The sequence below is a fragment of the Benincasa hispida genome, chromosome 9 (genome assembly GCF_009727055.1).
Source record: "Benincasa hispida cultivar B227 chromosome 9, ASM972705v1, whole genome shotgun sequence".
Lineage (NCBI taxonomy): Eukaryota > Viridiplantae > Streptophyta > Magnoliopsida > Cucurbitales > Cucurbitaceae > Benincasa > Benincasa hispida.
This window is the reverse complement of record NC_052357.1, coordinates 1422524-1442829: the sequence shown is the minus strand read 5'-3', so window position 1 is coordinate 1442829 and position 20306 is coordinate 1422524. Positions and strand designations below refer to the sequence as shown.

The following is a 20306-nucleotide window of genomic DNA, read 5'->3' as shown; positions in this document are numbered from 1 at the left end:
ATTTGAAAACAAAGTTTTTAAACTTACTTTGTGTTTTTTTAAATTTTGTCCTGCGAACTTCAAATGTATTTTGAAAACATTGTGAAAAATCTTACCAAAAATTTTTTGAAAAAAGAGGAAGAAAACAAGTATACTTTTTTAAAAAGAAGAGGCGTCAGACAAGATAAAGATAAGATATAAGTCAGAAAAAAATCAAAACATATATGATTTTATAGTTAATCTCAAATTACGTGATTGTAAATAGTCCTGCAAAAATACTGTATGTGATGTTTGTGTTTCAAGTGTAGGTTCTCCTACTCCTTGTGTATTGGTGCTATAACTATTCTTCTACGTTTTCTTTTCGCAAGCCATATTGTTGAGAAATCTTTGTGTTATATCCTTTGGGACTCTTCCTTGACTCCCGTCTTTTTCTAATATAAAAATAGCTTGATGAGAATATGTTGAGTAAAATTAATTTTACTCTAATGTGAATTTGAATAGTGGAGGTATCTTCGGGATGATTTGTTAACCCAGGCAATCATGGCTGAATTTTAATTATATAAGTATGATAGATGAGTTCATGTCTTTTTTAATTTAGACGACAATAATATGTTAATTATGGTGTTCTTTTCATTCATTTTTTCTGTAAATTGTACATATGAATACTAAATTAAAATATTATGGTTGGATATATAATCTCAAAATGGTGTGGAAGTAATTCTTTTCATGTGAATATACAATTTGAAAAACTACGACAATTTGACTTGATAACTATGTTTTCTATATTATGCAATTAGAAAATTTTAGTTGTGCAGTATTACAATATTAAAATAAAAAGATATCTAACAATTAATTGCATCCCATGCATTAAGTGAGTTTATGCCTCAAAGACTAATTAGGTTAAAAGAGTCTTGCACCACTGCAGCACTCAGAGAGAAAAGGATGCGCTCCTAACAAACATTGGATAGATCCTTGAAGGTGGCAGGGAGCAATTGATCCCCTCAAAAAGAAACGGATACACACCATTAAGCTTAATTATCCAGGTTGGATGTCTGACCTTCAAGCATTGTTCCAACTAACACGAATAGGCCTGGATTGGTAATTTCTTCAGTATAGAACCAGACGGCTTTGCGAGTATTGGAGGCCTTAAGGGATAAACAAGGAAATACCCAGGCTCCACACCATTCTTGCGTGCCAATACGATATCAAGGACAAGCACCACACTTCAAATCTGATCCTATTTCAAGTACACGTAGGATCCTCCATCATTTTGTAAGTCACTGTTCGATTCGAATTCAAACATCTTAGCACTAGTATTATTTACAATGTTTTTTTTGACTAACTTGAAATATGTTAAGGGTTGTGTTTGATGCGTACTAAGTAGATTGAATTGAAGTTCAGTAATCAATTATCTGTTGTTAGCAAAGTACAAAATTGAGTCTGAATTTGTATTTAGAAGTTTCGGCTGTCCAGGAACGCCGCGTATGTGTTTGGTTATAGTTGATTGTGTTGAGGTTAATGACTATATCGCAAATTGATATATTTAACCTAAAAAAGCAGTTCCATTTTTTTATTGTTTATTTGTTCTGTTGTTGTTATTAAGTTATTGTTGTCTTATTTCTTTTTCTGTTTCCTTTGTTTTTTGTCTTTTTACGTTAACTTTTTATTTCACCGTTTCTACTTTTTCTCCAATTCTTCAACACTCATTTGATATGTAGACACCAATAAATTAAAAACTATATTTTTTCACGTTCTATCTACACCCCTGCAAACTATTGTAATAATTATTGTAAGCAAGAAATTAACTGATTGTTTAACTATAATTGACAAACTCTTAACAACATACTTTAACGCGCGTTTTTTAATGAAACGTTATGAGCCTGAATATGCATCGATAGCAAATAGGAATTTTTTGATTGAATTCATTTTGTATGCTATATTTACATGTTCACAAAAAAATGGTATATCAAACGATAATGAAATAAATTACGGCACAATACTAAGCGAGGTAAACCTAGGGACCGCAAGTTTAACCTTCAAAAGGCCTTTACTAGATTCCATGACATCAAATGATTTTTTTTAAAAAAAAAAAAAAAACTTTTTTCACCAGGGTGTCAAATAATTTTTTATCCTTGCATATTTTTTACACTATTATTTTTTTTCTTACCTTGTGCTGATCCAAGTTCCTCGCCTTCGTTTTGGCTTGCCCCCACATGTGTCATGCGGACATCCAACTACGAGCAAGACATTCTTTCTCAGACTAAACTCATACCTATTCGGCAGCAGAGTTGCGGTCATTTATTTATGCATTGATCCTGGCGACTTACTTTCGTTTTAGCTTGCCCCCACGTGTGTCATGCAAACATCCAACTAGGGTAAGTGCCCTTCAAAACTTAACTCTTATCAACATGGGTTTCCCAATTTTGTTGACAGTGGAGTTGTTATTCTCATTTTTTTTTATAAAGCTTAAAATAGCAAGGTCGAAAGATAAATACCTCACCCCCAAATTTAAAATGTGGCAATGTCCTCATTGCCAAAAGATTGAAAGAAGTCATGCGATGCTCTTAGGAAGCTATGTAAAGAGAGTTTGAAAGAAAGCTAGCAGACCTCTAACTTCTAGAAATATTTCATGAGGTGACTTTTCTAAGATTAAGTTGATTCTAGTATATATGAAAAAATAGAAGCATGTGTTTTATAATTGAAAACATAATTGGCAAAGAGACAGCATGCGGCGACTTACTAAATTTATCAATGTTAAATGATTGCGGTAATCAAAGAGGATGCGGTGATAAAACTTTTAAAATTAAAATGCGATGTGATAGTGTAAATTTTGGAATAAAGTCAAGGAAGAATACAACCCCCAAATTTGCATTGTCGCCCACATTGTTTGTTGACGCATCCTTTGCGGCGATCTTCTATCTTTAGATTGCGGTGACAGAATAAGATAAATTGCTTTTCTGCGTAATGCCTCTACAATCGTTCGCCTCGATCGTTACAAGAAAAATAGTGAGAGGGTCAAATTATATTAAACAAAACAACTTTTTTTTAGAGTAAGAAAAAAATAGACATGCGATAATAGACAAAATTAAGATGCTAAAGATTCATGAAGTATTGATGTAGAGAAAGGATATTCAAAAGGTTTGCGTCCCTGATGAGGTTGAGTTATATAGAAACTCAGGGACTGTTTATTCCAAATTGGTCTTTTCACGTCCTGGCTTTCCCTCTTTTGTTTGTCCTCTGGGATCTTGACCGCCTTAATCTGGAGCTTTTCCCCATGAATGTTCATTACAATCTCCCCCTTGAGCAAATCAATTTAAGCACGATCGGTCAAAAGGAATGGTCGTCCCAATATGATGGGCACATCTTCATCCACTTTATATCCAAAATGAGGAAGTCTGCCGGTAAGATGAACTTATCAATTGAGATTGCAGCATTCTTCAGCTCTCCTTCAGGATGTATTCGGGATCTGTCCGCAAGTAGAAGAGTCTCTGTCGTGGGCGTGAGTATGCCAACATTCAATTGTTTGAAGATTGATAGCGGCATGATGTTTATACTCGCCCCAAGATCACATAGCACTTGGCCACTGTAGACCCCTCCAATGGAGCATGGTATCGTGAAGATTCCTGGGTCGCACATTTTTTGTGGGATCATAACATTTTGTGTTGCGGCCACTGTTGTGATCTTATCTTCATCATTTTGTTTTTCTTTCAATCTTTGTGGAGCTTCTGGTGGTTGGACTTCTTCTATCTCAAGATCTGGAGGTTTAAGGATGGATGCAACTTCGGGGTTCATTTTCTTGGGCTTTTCTGAATTATAAGTCAATGGGTCCTCAGATGTCACCGCATTCAAGTTGGTTACAATGGGTTTCTCCCTTATTTCCACAGTCATTTTGTCGTTTAGCATGGAGACTGCTAAGCATTATTCCTTCCCGGTACCCCCTACATTTCGAGGAAGCTTATTTGAGCTCGGCAACACTCCTTGCAATCTATTTTTCAGCTCGCCTACAATTTGTCCCAGTTGAATTTCGAGATTTCTAATGGATGTTGCTTGATTCTGAAGCACTGATTCATTTTTCTCAATGTACTACTTCAACAAGCTCTCTAAGGACGAAGATTGCGATGTTTGCGAGCTACTAGCTTGACTATGCGTTGGACCGTTGTTTTGCGGGAAAAATTCGGGTGGCCCTCCTTTTTGCACCACTGGTTGGAAGATTTGTTGTTGATTTTTCCATGCAAAATTTAGAGGTTTCTCCACCCGGGGTTGTATGTATCAGAGTAGGGATTTTTCTTTATGAAGCAAACTGACTACAGGTTAGCTGGACATTCCTTCATCGAATGAGCGTCTCCACAAATGACACAACTTACAGTCGTTTGAGCAATTGCACTGACCTGCCCTTTCTTCGCTCCTGTGTTATTAATTGCGACGTCTTGAATCAAACTCATCATCGCAGTCATCTAATTTTGCAAGGATGCGATGGCCCCATTTTTTGCATCATTATCTTTAATTCTTAATCTTTGATCATTTTTCCGCCAATCCTCATGAGTTTTTGAAATGCGATCAAGTATACTCTTTGCCTCCTCATATATTTTGTCTAGCAGACCATCAGCGGCTGCTGCATTGGCAACGGTCTGCGAAGAGGGATTCAGTCCTTGATAAAAGATCTCCATCTGTAGGCAGTCTAGTAAGCCATTATGTGGACAATCTCTTACCAGCCACTTAAACCTTGCCCAAGTATCACTGAGCGATTCGTCATCTCCTTGTTCAAAATTTGTTATTAATTTCCTTATCCTAGCATTCTCAGTTGGTGGGAAATACTTCTTCATAAACTTTTCCACCACATGTTCCCATGAAGTGATCTCTCCAGACTTGAGGGAATATGCCCATTTTCTTGCCTGATCATAGAGAGAAAATGGAAACAAAGTTAGTCGAATTTCTTCGGTAGAGATGTTCGGGAACACAAAAGTGTTGCAGATTTCTATGAAGCTCCGGAGGTGAGCATGCGGGTCTTCACCACGCCTTCCTCCAAACTACCCAGCAGCCTAGATCATCTGCAACATTACCGGCTTCATTTCAAACCTCAATCCATCTGCTAGCCTCATGATTCCTGGAGAGAAATCGTAAAGGTTAGGCGACGCATAGTCCCGGATGGGTCTATTACGATCATTCGCCAAAAGGATGGGGTTGGCCATTATGTTGTTCACGGTTGCGGCCCTTGCTTCTGGTTGTTCCACCATTCTTGGTGTTCTCTCTTGTTGTTGGCGGTTGTCTTTTAGTCTGCATCAAAATGTTCTCTCAATCTCCGTGTTGTAATTCGCAAGAGAGTGAGAGCTGCAAAGAAATTAGAAAAATCATTGTTAGCACACTGATTTGCCGAAGTCCCCGGCAACAGTGCCAGAAACTTGATGCGTTATTTTATGAGGTGGAAATATGGAATGAAATGCGGTAATGGAGTTGCGTTAAGCAATCAAGTTTTCTCAGTGGAATAAATCCCAATGAGTTTCCTGGTAAGTCTAGGATCAAACTCAGGGACTTGAGAAAACAATATGTGATGGTAATTTCTCATAAAGACTTTGCGGTAACCAAATAAATCAATAGTTGTTGTGATTGTTGATTGTGATAATGAAATAAATAAATGCGGCGGATTTGAGAAAAGTTTGAGTATGCGATAGATGCACTGAGTATGCGGAGGAATGGGTTGAGGTCTTTAACTAGCGTTGCCTGGGAATGCGTCAGACTATGCAATCATGCCACTCTCATGCACAACAAGTCATTTTCCTATGCAAATGTGGTGCTCCTAAATCTAGGACGCATGTGTTGAATGCAAAAATATCCATAGAGCTTATTCCTAAGTCTCTACTCTTTTCCTATGCGATGATGCAAGATGCACACAAAGACAAGGTGACAGTACACAATCATATCCTATCTCTAGGATGCATGCGATGCATTAATAGCAAACAGTGCTTATTCCTAAGCTCCAATCTCTTGATTATGCATTCTAATCTGACTCTCTTGAGCCTATATTCTAATCTGACTTTTCCAAGCCTAGATCCTGTCCTTAGACTACCCTCCCGATTATCTCTAATGGATGAATGAAGCATACATAATACAAGACAATCTCATAGAATGAAGATCCCCAATTATGGTGGCTAAGTGCCTCTCAACCCATTCAACAGATTTAGCTACTCATGCATAATAAACAAAGAGTGAACAGATATAGAGAAGTAAATTCCATTTCTAAAAATGAGTTTGAATACAAAATGATAATAGAAGATAAAGGTAAAGAGCATGGTTGCAATCCCTTCCTGCCCAAGACTTTTACGCTGGCAACTTTATTCGGTTTAAAAGATATTCCTACTTCCGCAGTAGCCAACCCCCTCTCTGATCTTGATGCTTCCGACACTCTCCCGAGCTCACCAGAACGATCTATCGACACAACCTCCTTCTCTCGCTTCCACCTTAAAATAAAAGGAAATCTAAGAACAAAGCTACTCTAACTATGGAAAAATTTTCTAACTCTCCGAACTTGCTGAACTCCTTTTTTGAAGGATGACTTCGGTATTTATAGAGCTTTGGAGTGAAAGGCGACTTCTCTCTTATGATTGCACAGATGGGATGGTTTTAATTCTCTGACCGATGCGTCGAATATTTGTCACCAAAAAGCTGAATGTACTTGTTATCGTTAGCAGCTTATCAACTTAATTTGGATTCGACCGTCATCATCTTTCTGTCCCATCGTGATTAATTATGCCTTTCACCCAGATGCGTCCACTAAGTTGTGCAAGCTCTATGCAGCAATCCTTCTTGAGCAGATGTTTGCAAACAAAAATCACCGCAAGCCTTGCGGTAATGCTACGTTTGACCATTGATTTCTTGTGATCACGCTTTTCACCTTGCGTCACTGCATATTCTGCATAAAAATACACAAATTAACTGTTCTTATGCAATGAACGCATGTGACCACAATGTTATGAACTTAATACTTTTTGGACGCTATCTAACATATTTTATCAAACGAAAGCCAGCATTGTTTAAGAACTTAGCACTGTAATAACGTGCATTTCTTCCCGTTATCAACACACCAAAGGTGCCTCAAGGCCAAGGGTTGATCTCATGGTGTAGTCTATTTAGGAGAAACGTGAAAGGTTTAAGTGAAGAATCATATGCCCCAAGTACCTCCCACTGAATGTTCTACCTAGGGTTTCATTAACCTAGACAATCCAGCTACTGATTTTAGTCTAAGTCGTCTTTTTAAGTCCCGCTTATAAACAACTTTTGTCTATGAATTATGAACAAGTTCAAGTAGTCACATTTAAAAACTTTAATGGACTATCCTTAACTTGCATGCATGCATCAAATCTATCTAATTCACCTTTCTAGGTAAGTTCCCAGGTAGGGGTGTTACGTTTCCGTCAACTTAAATATCCCAGCCTAGACAGAACCCGCCTTAGAAAAAAGGTCTCTTATAGATAGGTTGCTACACTTTAACCTTTTATTAGTGAATTTAATCCTATTAAATTGATTAAAAGATTAAAGCCTTAGGATTGCTAATCATATTAGAACTGCTATCTTAGGTCTATGTGATCTAAGTTTTAAACATTTTAAAACATGAATTAAACCTAAGTGAACATGCATGTCTTTCTTATTGCTTTTAGTTCTAAATTCTCTTTAACTTTTAAAAGGAAACAATAAATACATCACGCACAACTAGGTGTTTATAACACTTATAAAGTAACCTATGTGTCATGCTTCATACAATGTTTGGTCATTACTATACATAACTTTTATATATGCGTAATAACTAAGCAAACATGCTTTCCATTCACCCTTATACTATAACAATTATAATATAAAGATGATGCATGTTCATGCTTTTTATGCATGCATAAATATAACTCTTATATTATATGATGCATTAGCATGCTCTTACATAATTAAATCATGCTTCTCTAAATTATAACATTTACAATAAAGAGATGATACCTGACCAATGCATAACCTAAGATGGGATTTACTATATGTGCATACCATATGACATATAAATACCATACATCGCATGTAATAAACCAAGGATTAATGGACCTAGATGAGCCTTTACAAAAAATCGGAATGAAATAACTCTATCTATTAAATTTTCCATCGAGCAAACTAGTTCACAGGAAAATCGAGTCATGAACTGTCAGGAGAACTCTATCATTTAGTAAACGCCGAAGGTTGATGATAGCTCGGCGCACACTAGACAATAGGTGCAAAAGCTAAACGAACACTTAGATGACAACGAGACTGTGAAGCCTGATCATCTAGGCGATCGCTTAATGCGGCGAAAGGTAAACGATTTACCATGCATTGCTAAGCGATTGCTTAGTCAGTTACTAAGCGATGAAGCTTGCTAAGCTAAACGATTGTCTAGTGCATGCATGTGTTAAACAATATGCGAGCATCCGATACTCAACGATCGCTTACCCCATCGTCTACATGACTCGATCAACCCTTGATCATCTTCTTCCTCGAAGAATAGCAACCTTTGCTCTGATCTTCTTCATGAACGACTCAAGACTCAAACTGACTTTGAATTACAGACTCAATAACGATTAATAATACCCAAAAATGCAGGGGTCTTTACAATCAACCGGAAATGTAAAAGAATTAAATCAAATCGAGGCTAACATCCTATAAAACTCCATTAATCCCCACATCCACACCAATTTAACAATTAAACAGAGCAGATATGCACCCACCAACAATGTATATGTAATTCATTACAACAATGAAATTGGAATATCAGAACCTGGCTCTGATACCAATTAAAGGAACTCTTAACTAAGAGCATCCATGAGCGCGTTCGGATCTTTCCGATTTCATTGTGACCGAAATACCACACACACATTCTAATAAACAGTTATGTAATTTTCACTAATCAACGACATGCTTTGATAAATAAAATTCAAGGGATTGAGTTCACATACTAGTTAAAAACTCTCCTCACTTCGAACTCAATGCAGTGGAAGCAACCTTTACATTCTTTATCGCCTAGAAAAACAGTCGGCTACGGCAGCACAATCGTCTACACGAATGGCAGCAACACGAACAAGCACGAGCAAGTAGGAGTGGGGACGACACCACCACTTAGAGCCCTTGGTATTCTCGGAGTGAGAATCCAAAACGTGGTCTTTGTTGAATTTGGTAGAGGAAGGAGGAACAGGCTGATCTTGTAGAACGATAAGCAAGTGGGAGAAAGCTATCGTATAGCAGATGCTTATCGTTTAAAGAAAGCTACACGATCGTGTAGGTTTTACTAAGTGATCGTTTAGTAATTGATAAGTGATCGTTTAGAAACCTCGGCACGCTAGACGATCATTTAGTAAAGTTAAGCGACCGTTTAGAGAAAAGTGTGTGATTGTTTAGTCGCGCGGTGTGCGATTGTTTAAGTGATGGGGCTCTATTGTATAGGCTCTCAGCTAAGCGATCAAAACGTTTTCACACCGTGAGCGATTTTTACGAACTCTTTGAAAAATGAAATAAAATTTCATTTTATTTTTCAGTTACAATAACCAAATAAGGATGCTCCCACTAACACACGATCGAGGAGAAGATTTCGGCCAATGATCACATAATTAACCAATTTAATTAATAAATGAATATAATCATATTATATTCTTATCCTATAGTTTGATATCATATATCTACTATAGTAATTTCCTCTCCACTTGATATAAATCATCTTTATATCTAATTTCCTCCAAAATAATGTATCTCATACATTTAGCCAATTATATCATATATTATTAACCAGTTCAATTATATCATATATAATCGAACTCTCTCTTGCCAATTTGAACATTTCAAACTAACCCAAAAACTGATTCTCGACTTTATTCAAACTACCTAGGGGACCTTATGGACCTGTGGCCCGAAGCTATAGCGATACGTGAATAGCTGATTAAACTCTTTAACCATGAGATCCACTATCTGTTAACTGCCAGCATTCCACTAAAGACCAACAGTTGAACTCTTCTTACCACAGATATATTTCTATGTCCATCGGATATAGCTAATCATGAGTACGATGACCCTTCACAGATGCGCGTAAGTACAGTTGGGCCAATTTACCATTTTGCCTCTGTAGTTACATCTCACTCCTTAAGTACCACTGATTCCTCTAATGAACAATACAACATAGTACAACTATGTGTGAACACCTCTCAGGCCAAGAGAAGGTGTGTAGTGCCACATCGTTCAAGCCTTGGAATCAGCTCGTAAGGGAGCTATCTATTTACTTGCCCCTACTTCGGGGAATGAATGGATTCCATCTTGTGTAGCTGAGTTCCCAGCTCCCAAATCAAACGAATTCCTAAAATAGTAGGTTTGAATCGGCGACCTAGCCACTCACACCCATACAAATCAAAGGACCACCCTCAATGGCAAGAGTTCCCAACTCACTCAAGATTGAGGTTATGTTACCTATGGTCATCCTAGTGAAGTGAAGTCTCTGTCATGAACGGTGTTATATAACGAGACGTTAACACTTCGTGGTCAAGTCTGATACAAACTATTTATATAGGACGCCCCCGCTTACATGCCCCTACACGAATGATCAGGATCAAACCATCTGTGACAAGTCACAACACTTGTGACCATTCCACAAAGTAGGCTGCATCCGTGGTGTTACCAGGATAAGGTTTCCCTTCTATATCCATATACTACATACCATTTTGGTTATCACTCAAGACATGATCCACTTGTATGTCACTACATACATGCTTAAGTTACATACAAATAACCAGGGATTTTATGTTTTTTGGTTTGTGGTAAAGCAAACAAAACATACAACGGAGAAAAATTAAGATGCGAAGTAAAATATCATATATTATACAACACAAGCATTCGTACAAACTGTTTACAAACTACAGAACACAAGACTTTAGGGCATCAACCCCAACATCACCAACCTCCAGCTGCCACCAGAATTTAATCTTCTAAAAAGAAGAATAAACGTGATTAGTGACATCCGAATCAATTATCTAGACAGAATAATCATTCTCCACTAAATAAATTTCTAGGACAAATACATCACATTTACCTTTGTTCGCCTTGGCCTTAGCCTTGGCGGCCTTCCTTTTATTCAGATAGCGAGGACAATTTCTCTTCCAGTGTTCATCCTGGTTGCAGTAGAAATATTTTCCTTTTTCAACCGGCGACAGACGCCTCCTCTGGGCGATAGGTGGCGGGTTAGCATGTGCTTTCCCTTTCCCCTTACCATCCTTCTTCTTCTTCTTCCTCTTTCTAGAGTTAGAAGTAGAAGATGCAGACTTCGTTCTTGAGGTCGAACCTCGATGGAACGTCTTAGAAAGAAGAAAGAAAAGCATAACTATATATTAATATACGCTTAATAGATAAGTGAATTCGAAAGGTCAAATATAGCTAGGATGGTTGATGATGAGTGCATGAAGAAGTTCTTGTTGATTCAAAGGCCACAATAATCCTTGATAGGAGTGACAAGGAAGTCATAGTGATTAAATGACTATATTCTCCCTTTGCTTTATGCCTACATCATTTGTACAATTACAAGTTTGGTCCATATCTTGAAGTTCACATTTTACTAGTAGATTTTTATTAATCTTGTTTCTAGTAGATTTACACATTTTTTTTAAAAAAAATTGTTAAATTATCAAATATACACCTGATGTATAAAATTGGCTTCATTTATACTTATGAACTTTGAAGAGTTTCATTTTAATTTTTAAGTGAACAAATCTGAATACATATAAGAAGTAAATTTAAAACTTAACTATGGTTGGAAAAATATAACAAATGATAGAACAAAATTGGAGGTGTAGAGTTAAAGGAGAAAGATGACAACAGACTCTATTGTTCACAAATGTATACCATGTGTCTTTATTTTTCTTCCAGGTATGTTTTTAGATTTTGTTCACATAAGAAGATATGTAGAAACTTTTCAATCAACAGCTTTAACATGAAAAGCTTACCATAGTTGTTTTGAAATAAACTTCAAGCTTTAAAATTAAAATGAAATTCTTAAAAGTTGAGGGTATAGTTGAAGCCAACAACCCCATAATTCAAATATTTATATTTTCTTATAATTTAACCTCTTAAAAAAAATTTTAAAAAAGTTCATAGACCAAATAAACACAAATCTTCCATAAAGTTGATAGACAGAATTTATAATTTCGTATTTATATTAATATATCTTTTAAGAATACCATTTTGCTACGACCATCTTTTGCAATCCAACCTTGTAGCCTCCAATCACATGGTTTTATGAGATAAACTTATTTCTTTTACCATACACATGTTTTATGGTTTAAAGATCTATTCCGATGAGGACTTAAAAGTTTAAGGACTGAATTTTGATACGAAAAAAAGAAAAGGGTTGGTGTGGTTACCATGAGTACATCGCCAGCCATGACAATGAAGGAGCAATGGGTTGAGGGTTGAACATGGAGCCATTGATCATCAAGCAATTGAATTTGAAGACCAGAAATGAGATGTTGTAATAAGTAGGAGATGCAAGAGCCATTGATCATCAACTATGTTTATTTTTGGTATAGGATAAGTAGGAGAGAGAGATGCAAGAGATTTTTTCTTTTTTACTTTTTTGAAAAAATAATTAGTTATATATTTTTTAGAAAGATTTAATTTTTATTCACTTAAATTTGAAGGTTAGTCCTAAACTAACTGATTTTTATCTATTTGAGCTCTAAAATTCAATAATGTTTAATAGATCAATTTTGTAAGTTGTAGGTCTCTAAAGTCTCATTTAGTAATCATTACATTTTTTTTTTTTAGTTTTTAAAAATTAAGCTTATTTCTTCCCCATTTCTTACAATGATTTGCATTTTTCTTTAACTACAATGGTTGAGTTCTAGTTAAATTCCAAAAACCAAAATAACTTTTTAAATGCTACTCTTTTTAGTTTTCAAAATTTGACTTGAATTTTTTATATCATCAGTAAAAAGTATATAACAAAGGAAGAAATTCGGAGGTGGAAGTAGTGTCGACTTAATTTTCAAAAACAAAAAACAAAATAGTTACTAAACGGACTTAAATTATTTTCTTATATATATAATTCATAGAACTACTAGAGACAAAATTAAAAGTTTTCGAGTTCTATTAACTATAAAATTCAATTCCATATCTAATAAGTCAGTTGATTTTTGTAAATTCCAAATATGTAGGTTACCTAATATTAGNTATAAAATTCAATTCCATATCTAATAAGTCAGTTGATTTTTGTAAATTCCAAATATGTAGGTTACCTAATATTAGGCAAAAAAAAAAAAAAAAAAAAGTTAAAAATATATTGGACACCTCTTAAAATTTAACTAAATAAACAGAAAGTTCATATATTACATTTGTAATGAACTTCAATCTTTTTATTCTTTAATACATGACTTTTTTTGCGCCAATGAAGTGATTTTCCAAAAAGATTCTCTCTCTCTTTTTGCTTGACATGAATATATAATTAAGAAATGTCTAAATCTTATTTTGGTTCATGAACTTTGTATTTTATTTTATTTTGGTCCTTAAACATTAAAAACGTCCATTTTAGTTTCTGAACTTTAAAAAAATACTTTCTTTGGTCCCTGCTATTAAGATTCTATTATTCTCAAACATAATGGTGAAATTACTTATATTTTTGGAGGATTAGGCTGGCAAATAAATTAGTCATGATAAAAAATCTACGGTTTCAATTTTGAATTAGATGATAAAACGATTTTCCATACGAGATCTTAGAGTTATTTTGCTCCAAAATTTTGGTTGTTCACTTTTTACTTCATCTTCATTTTTATTATAAATTAGACTAAAAATATAATGTGTTTTTTTTTCTAATTCATATCATCTTTTATTGTTCTGTTCAGATAGAGAAATGGAGGTTCAAGCCTCTATCTTTTAAAAAGAAAAAGAATATTTTGACCAATGAAGTTATTTTCGTATATGTGGATATCCATAATTATAATTTAATTGATTTTTTTCATTATGTTTATTGGATAAATTTAGATGAATTTAGATTTTGTCAATAAATATGAAGCTTATTATCATTTCAAATAACACGAACGGTTTAATTTCTTATCCTACAATTGTCCAACTATAAAAAGAGATAATGGGATTTTGTAGTAAAATATACACTTACGTTAGACATTTTTTATTTATTTATGTTTCTATGGTGCTTAATATTCATCGTGGGAAATACATTAAATACCTCGCTGGAGATTAATATGATGAAAGAGAGTCTTTAAATATTAAATTATTCAAAGCTCTTCAAGTCGTTGTAGTATAGTGGTAAGTATTCCCGCCTGTCACGCGGGTGACCCGGGTTCGATCCCCGGCAACGGCGATTTTTTGCTTTTTTTCCTTCCTACTAAATTTTGCTCAAAACGGTTCGTCTGAACGGAAAATCAATGAAAACTACTTCTGTTTCGGTATTTTTGGCATTTGTACCCCCCAAAATAGTGGGGAAAATTAAAAATATATGGTAGTTTTAAAAACTATTTAAAAAAATATTGTAATTTCTAAACTATTTAAAAAAATATTGTTGTTTTTTTTAATAGGTCGAGGGTTAAAAATTCGACCTAGTCGACTTTTAGATTTTTTTGTTTTCTTAATTTAGACATTGGACCTTCTTCTTTTTTTTTAATTTTTTATTTTATAAAAACAATTTCTAAAAATATTTTATTATTTTATTTAAACTCTAAAAGAAATAAATTAAAAAAATAATATCTAATAAAAATAAAAATAAATGTAAATTAAAATATCTCATTTATATAAAAATAATTACAAAAATCAATGTGTCCCACAAGGCGGACGTCGTTGACTTCGAATTTGAGGTTGCTCTGGTTCTTCTTGATGTTGCTCTGGTACCTATACAGACCCTTCATGATATAAATATTCATTAAGCTCTCCACAACCCCGACCATGTCCATGCACGTATGAAGACGAAGGACCAGTCTCTGAGTCATAATGTCCTTAACCAAATGTTGGCATCATCATCATCGGACGAACATAATCAGTTTCACTCTGCGTCTGCATCACATGGGCAACTCTTCCATATTATGGGCAACCTCATCAAACTCATCCTCTTCCCGTACAGGTCCTCTACGTCTAGGAGCTGGTGCTTATACACATCTAGATGTGTATAAGAGACAGGCACTACCAAATGTGCAACTTTTTCGGACCAATCTCCAGTCCTTAAGTCAATATCATGTAGTAGGGGTTCAGTATTACAAGGCGATGGGACATCCTGCTGAAAACCGAATTGTCTCATTACCTGTCAGGAAGATGCCACTCACCAATGTGAAAACATATGAGATGACTCATCATCCGCCATATGTTTTGACCATTTGTACAAAAATTGGGCAAAATATGCATAATAATTTTGTACAACTCCCAAATAACCTGAAACACAAAATATTATATTGGAGAACATTAAAGACAAATACAATAAAAATGTGTATAAAATAATCAATTAGGTTCAGTGTAATGTATCTGATCAAGTTGAAGCAAATCAAACATGTATCTGGCTGACTACATGTGTGGCTGTCCTAGTCACACAAAATTTATCTCTTCACCTAAATTTTTAAATTGATAATTTAGAATCTAAATTAACTAAATCAGTGATATAAAAATTAAATTGAATTAAAACAACATACCGAGAACCGTAGGCTCGTCCAGCTAGCTGAGCATCATTAACATGTTGTAGCTGTGGAGCCATTGTTGGAAATCGTTTCTAAGCCCATAGTTGCAAAAGTATGAGAGGCTCAACTATCTCTCGAACCTCAGGTCTTGTTGCTTTGCATAGTTGTCTATACAACCATGCCAAACATGCTCCACCCCACGAATACCGGCCCGCGTCATAGAGGTTAGCTAATAGTGGCAAGAACATCAAGTAAACAAAATGACTTGATTTTTCGGAAAGCAGACTTCCACCCATCATTTGTAGTATATATGCTAGTGTATATCTTATGACGGTTTCCTCGTCTGCTTCATCTGTGAGCTCACGGAATTGTGTTCCTAACCATATCAAACTTAACCTCGATCCTTTAATTTTGTCAGTAGGTGGGGTCACACCGAGGTACAGTTGACAAACTTGTGACCAGTCATCGTACATCACTCCGGTGATCGGCTCACCGTCAACAGGTAACCCCAACAACACTTCTATATCTTGTAGAGTGATAGTGCACTCTCCAACAGACATATGAAATATATGCGTCTCAGGCCTCCATCTCTTGACCAAGGCTGTGATCTACCAGTCCAACTGAATAAATCCCAATCTGACAACCCCATAGAATCCAGATGTGCACACTAGCGGTAGTATTCGAGGGTGGAGTGAGATAGTGCGTTCGAGAACTGCCTCTCGACACCTGCAAGATATTTTTCCAGTAGTACGAACTCGCCATATAAAAAATGATCGATGAATGGACTGGTCGTATAAAACATCGGGATCAACAGGTTCTCGGTTTAAAGCCATGATCTGAAAGAAAAAAGTTATTTATTTTTCAATTAAAAAAAATATTTATTTCTCAATTAGAAGAATAATGTACAACTTTATAAATTATAATAAAAAAATTGAATATACAATAAAAGTATCTACACTTAATTAAATATACATGATAAAAGAAGTATTTATTTCTCAATTAAAAGAATAACGTATAACTTTATAGATTACAATAGAAAGAAATTGAATATAACAATATATTATTATAAAAGAAAATATGAATATAACAATAAATTATAATTAAAAAAATTGGAATATTACAATAAATGAATATATAATAAAAAAAATTATTTTTAATCCCTAACTATCTGAAGCCGGTATTAATAAATGAAGAACACTTCCTTCGATTATGGCCTAACTGATTACAAAATCCACATCGTTGTCGAGTGGCTGGTTCTATCCAATCCATCTCGTTGTGATAACGTGAACTTTTCGGTCTACCAGGTTTTCTCAACAACGATGGATCAGGATGTAAGACGGGCATATTAGGGTGCGTGAACCAGTAATCTTCATGCGGTACAGGTTGAAATTGAGGGGAGTAACATTCAGTATACGTTGACAATTTATAGTAGTCCTCAATAAAGTCTTCGTAGTTCATGTTAAAATGTGAGCAAACGGCCATAAAATGTGAGCATGGAATGCCGAATGCTTGCCACTTGTTACATGAAAATCCGCTCGGACCTGTTTAGCCTCAATATTTGAGCGTTTCCTCCTTTGGCATTGAATCTATGACGTCCGGTCTTCACATGAAACACACCTTCATACCGTCGTATGATAGTACTTCATGTTTACTAGATTTTGTGGCCCATTTATTTATTTTCTCGTGTGCGTACCTGGATTTTTACTCCACTTAGTATTATAAAATATGCTTGAAATAAATTATTAATAACATATATATAAAAAATAATAATATTACTGGGTATATTTATCTTGACGCTCCAATACATCCCCTTATTTCTTCTCTTCTTTTCTCGAAATAATTCACGCATTTGAAGAATGTTATCTGAGCAAGAGCATTTATAGGAAACTTCGAGCTCCTTTAAGGACTTCATTTATGCACTCTGATAGATTTGTCGTCATCCACCCATATATGAATCCTCCATCATGTGCTTGAGTCCATTGCTCTAAACTAATGTTGTCAAAAAAACTCAGACAGCTCTGATTTATTCCTTTTATATCTTCAATTGCTTTATTGAACTTCTGAATTTGAAACTGACACTCAGCACGATAAACATAATTTTTCAATGAATTAAATAGGTACTTTTTATTAAAGTTGCTGACGATATGTTGTAAGCAGAAACGATGGTGACATTTCGGTCTCGTCCAACCATTTGCTGGGTTGTTCATTGCTGCAATTATACCAGCATGTCGATCTAAAATTAAACACACATCTTCGTGTATTACAATTTCTCTTAGGTGTTTCAGGAACTATCCCCATGAGTCTGCGAACTCTTCATCAGCAACGACAAATACAAGTGGAAAAAGATGGCTGTTCGAGTCAACTGATGTAGCAATCAACAATTTCCCTCTATATTTGCCTTACAAGTGTGTACCATCTATCTAAATTATCGGCCGACATTTATTAAAAGATTTTATACAAGGACCAAATGCCCAAAATACAGAAGTGAGGATAACATGGCCTTCAGTAAGCATTTCTTTCACTCTCCACTCTACACTTGTTCTAGGATTGGTCTGCTTAACCATATACAACCACCTAGGTAACAATTTGTAAGACTCATCCCAATCACCAAACATTTTAGCCAACGCTTTTCTTTTACCCTCCCATACCTTATGGTAAGGAACATGATATTCAAACTTTGATTTGATGTCGGACTGCAGTTGTGCCACACTGATAGATGGTTTTTCTCTTACGGCATCACAAAACTCTGGTACAATCATTGATGAATCCAATTGTACATGACTTTGACTTAGTTTTGAATAAAAACATGTATGCTGCTCATCGTACTTAGTGATCTCGAACAAGCCATGCGATTTTTTCTTTATTGCACGAAGTCTCCACTTGCAACCTTCCTCCCACTTCTTACACCGAATTGTCCAAATCGTCGGTGTCAATTCAACAACCTCATATGGTGTGTGACATTTTATTGCAAAACATTTGACCGCGTGTTGTAGCATTTCTTTTTCTTGACAAATCATCCCTTTATACAATTGAGTATTTGTCAACATCCACAGGGGCTACAATTGGGTCATGTTCTCGAATGCTATCCAGTATATTCATATCCAAATCATTGAATGTATCTGAAAGTATCTCATGCTCACGACCATCGAAATCCAACTCTTCAAATTCATCATCCATTTCAGTTTGAAGTCTCTATACACGTTGTTAGCCCCCATATCTTCATTATCACATGGCGATGCAACTGACTCCGAATCAGGATCAATACATTCAGTTGGATCTTCAAACTGGCTAAATGATGTATTCAAGTTTATATCCACCCCTATCCTATTTACATTTACATACAAATGCACTAAATTCGGCAATGACATTACGATTGAGAACATCAAGTTCATAGCTTGTGCATTCAAAATAGGGAATGACATAAACATTATTGATCCTGATGGTTCTAGGTTAGGATGTCTATATATTATATCTATCTTATTTGTTCCTATATCTACACTAAGTGACATTCCAACCATTTGAATGAATTGTTCAAATACAATTCCACTGTTCACATTTATGCTAAAAACTCCTACTTGGTGGTTGGTCATAGTCAACTCCATCAATACCATCAATCATATTATCTTTGTAAACAACAAAAATCCCAAGCATTTGCCCGCCATTTTCTTAAAAAAAATCAAAAAAACAAAAAAAAAGACAAATATCAACTTTTTGTATTATATTTTTTATAAGAAGTATATTAAAAAATATTAAACTTTTTAAAAAAATCACAATAATTTTATATTATACTTTTTATAAGAAGTATCATCATAAGAATAAACTAAACTTTTTTAAACTAAGCTACAGCTTGTTACTATCACAATAATTTTGTATTAAACGTAAAATATCACTTTTTAAACATAACATAAAACTAAACTTTTTAAAACTATATTAAACTGTTAAACCTAAAAAAACAATACTAAAATTATAGAATAATCATTAAAAAAAACGACAAATAAATAAAATTAATTAATTGATTATTCAATTAAAATTATATTAAAAATTAAACATTCTATGGTAGACATCATATAAGGAATAAAAATGATATATTTAGAATAAACAAATATTAAAAACAAAAAACTACTAATAATAAAAGTTAAAGTTCAACTACCAATTCGACGGTAGTTCTTTTTTCCTTCATAGTGCACGTTCCCCCTTTTTTCCTGTTATTTGTTACTGGCAACAAAACAAAAAATTAAAAAAATAGAATCTATAAAAAATATAATTAAATATAAGAACAAAAATAAAATTTATAATTATTCTTAAAAATAAAAATTTAGTAGAGTAAAGAACTAATATAGTTTGTGATCAAGGGAGAAGTGTGGGAACAATTTATATCAAACAAAATAGAAGAAGAGAAATGGAAATGGAAAGTACTGAGTAAAAAATGGGAGGAGAGGGATTAATAGAAGAGGAAAATGGAAACGGAAAGCAGTGAGAAAAATGGGAGAAAGGGATTTAGAGAGAAGAAGCAGAGGATTTCGAAAATGGCAAAGGCAAAGATGTGATCTGAGAATGGTTGGGGGCTGTTTAAAATCACATAGGTCGAGTGTTGAACACTCGACCCATGGAGTTTGAAATTAAAAGCGGTGGTTGGGGCAGCATGACAACCCTTATTAAAGCTGCCGATTCAGTTCA

General features: G+C 34.8%; 1 protein-coding gene, 1 long non-coding RNA gene and 1 other non-coding gene across 3 annotated transcripts in view; 1 reads left to right on the top strand and 2 right to left on the bottom strand.

Annotated features, from left to right (window-relative positions):
• Positions 1-10822: 10822 nt before the first annotated feature.
• On the bottom strand, positions 10823-12508 carry LOC120085229. The gene is made up of 2 exons (XR_005483849.1): positions 12381-12508; positions 10823-11318 (listed from the first exon to the last, which is right to left on the bottom strand). It is a non-coding gene; the product is annotated as an uncharacterized LOC120085229 (long non-coding RNA).
• A 1752-nt stretch (positions 12509-14260) lies between these two features.
• On the top strand, positions 14261-14332 carry TRNAD-GUC. The gene has a single exon. It is a non-coding gene; the product is annotated as a tRNA-Asp (tRNA).
• Positions 14333-18650: 4318 nt separating this feature from the next.
• Positions 18651-20306, bottom strand: part of LOC120086174 — a 37436-nt gene continuing 35780 nt past the window's right edge. The window contains 1 exon segment of the mRNA XM_039042685.1: positions 18651-18821. Within this exon segment, the coding sequence (XP_038898613.1) occupies positions 18651-18821 (171 nt within the window).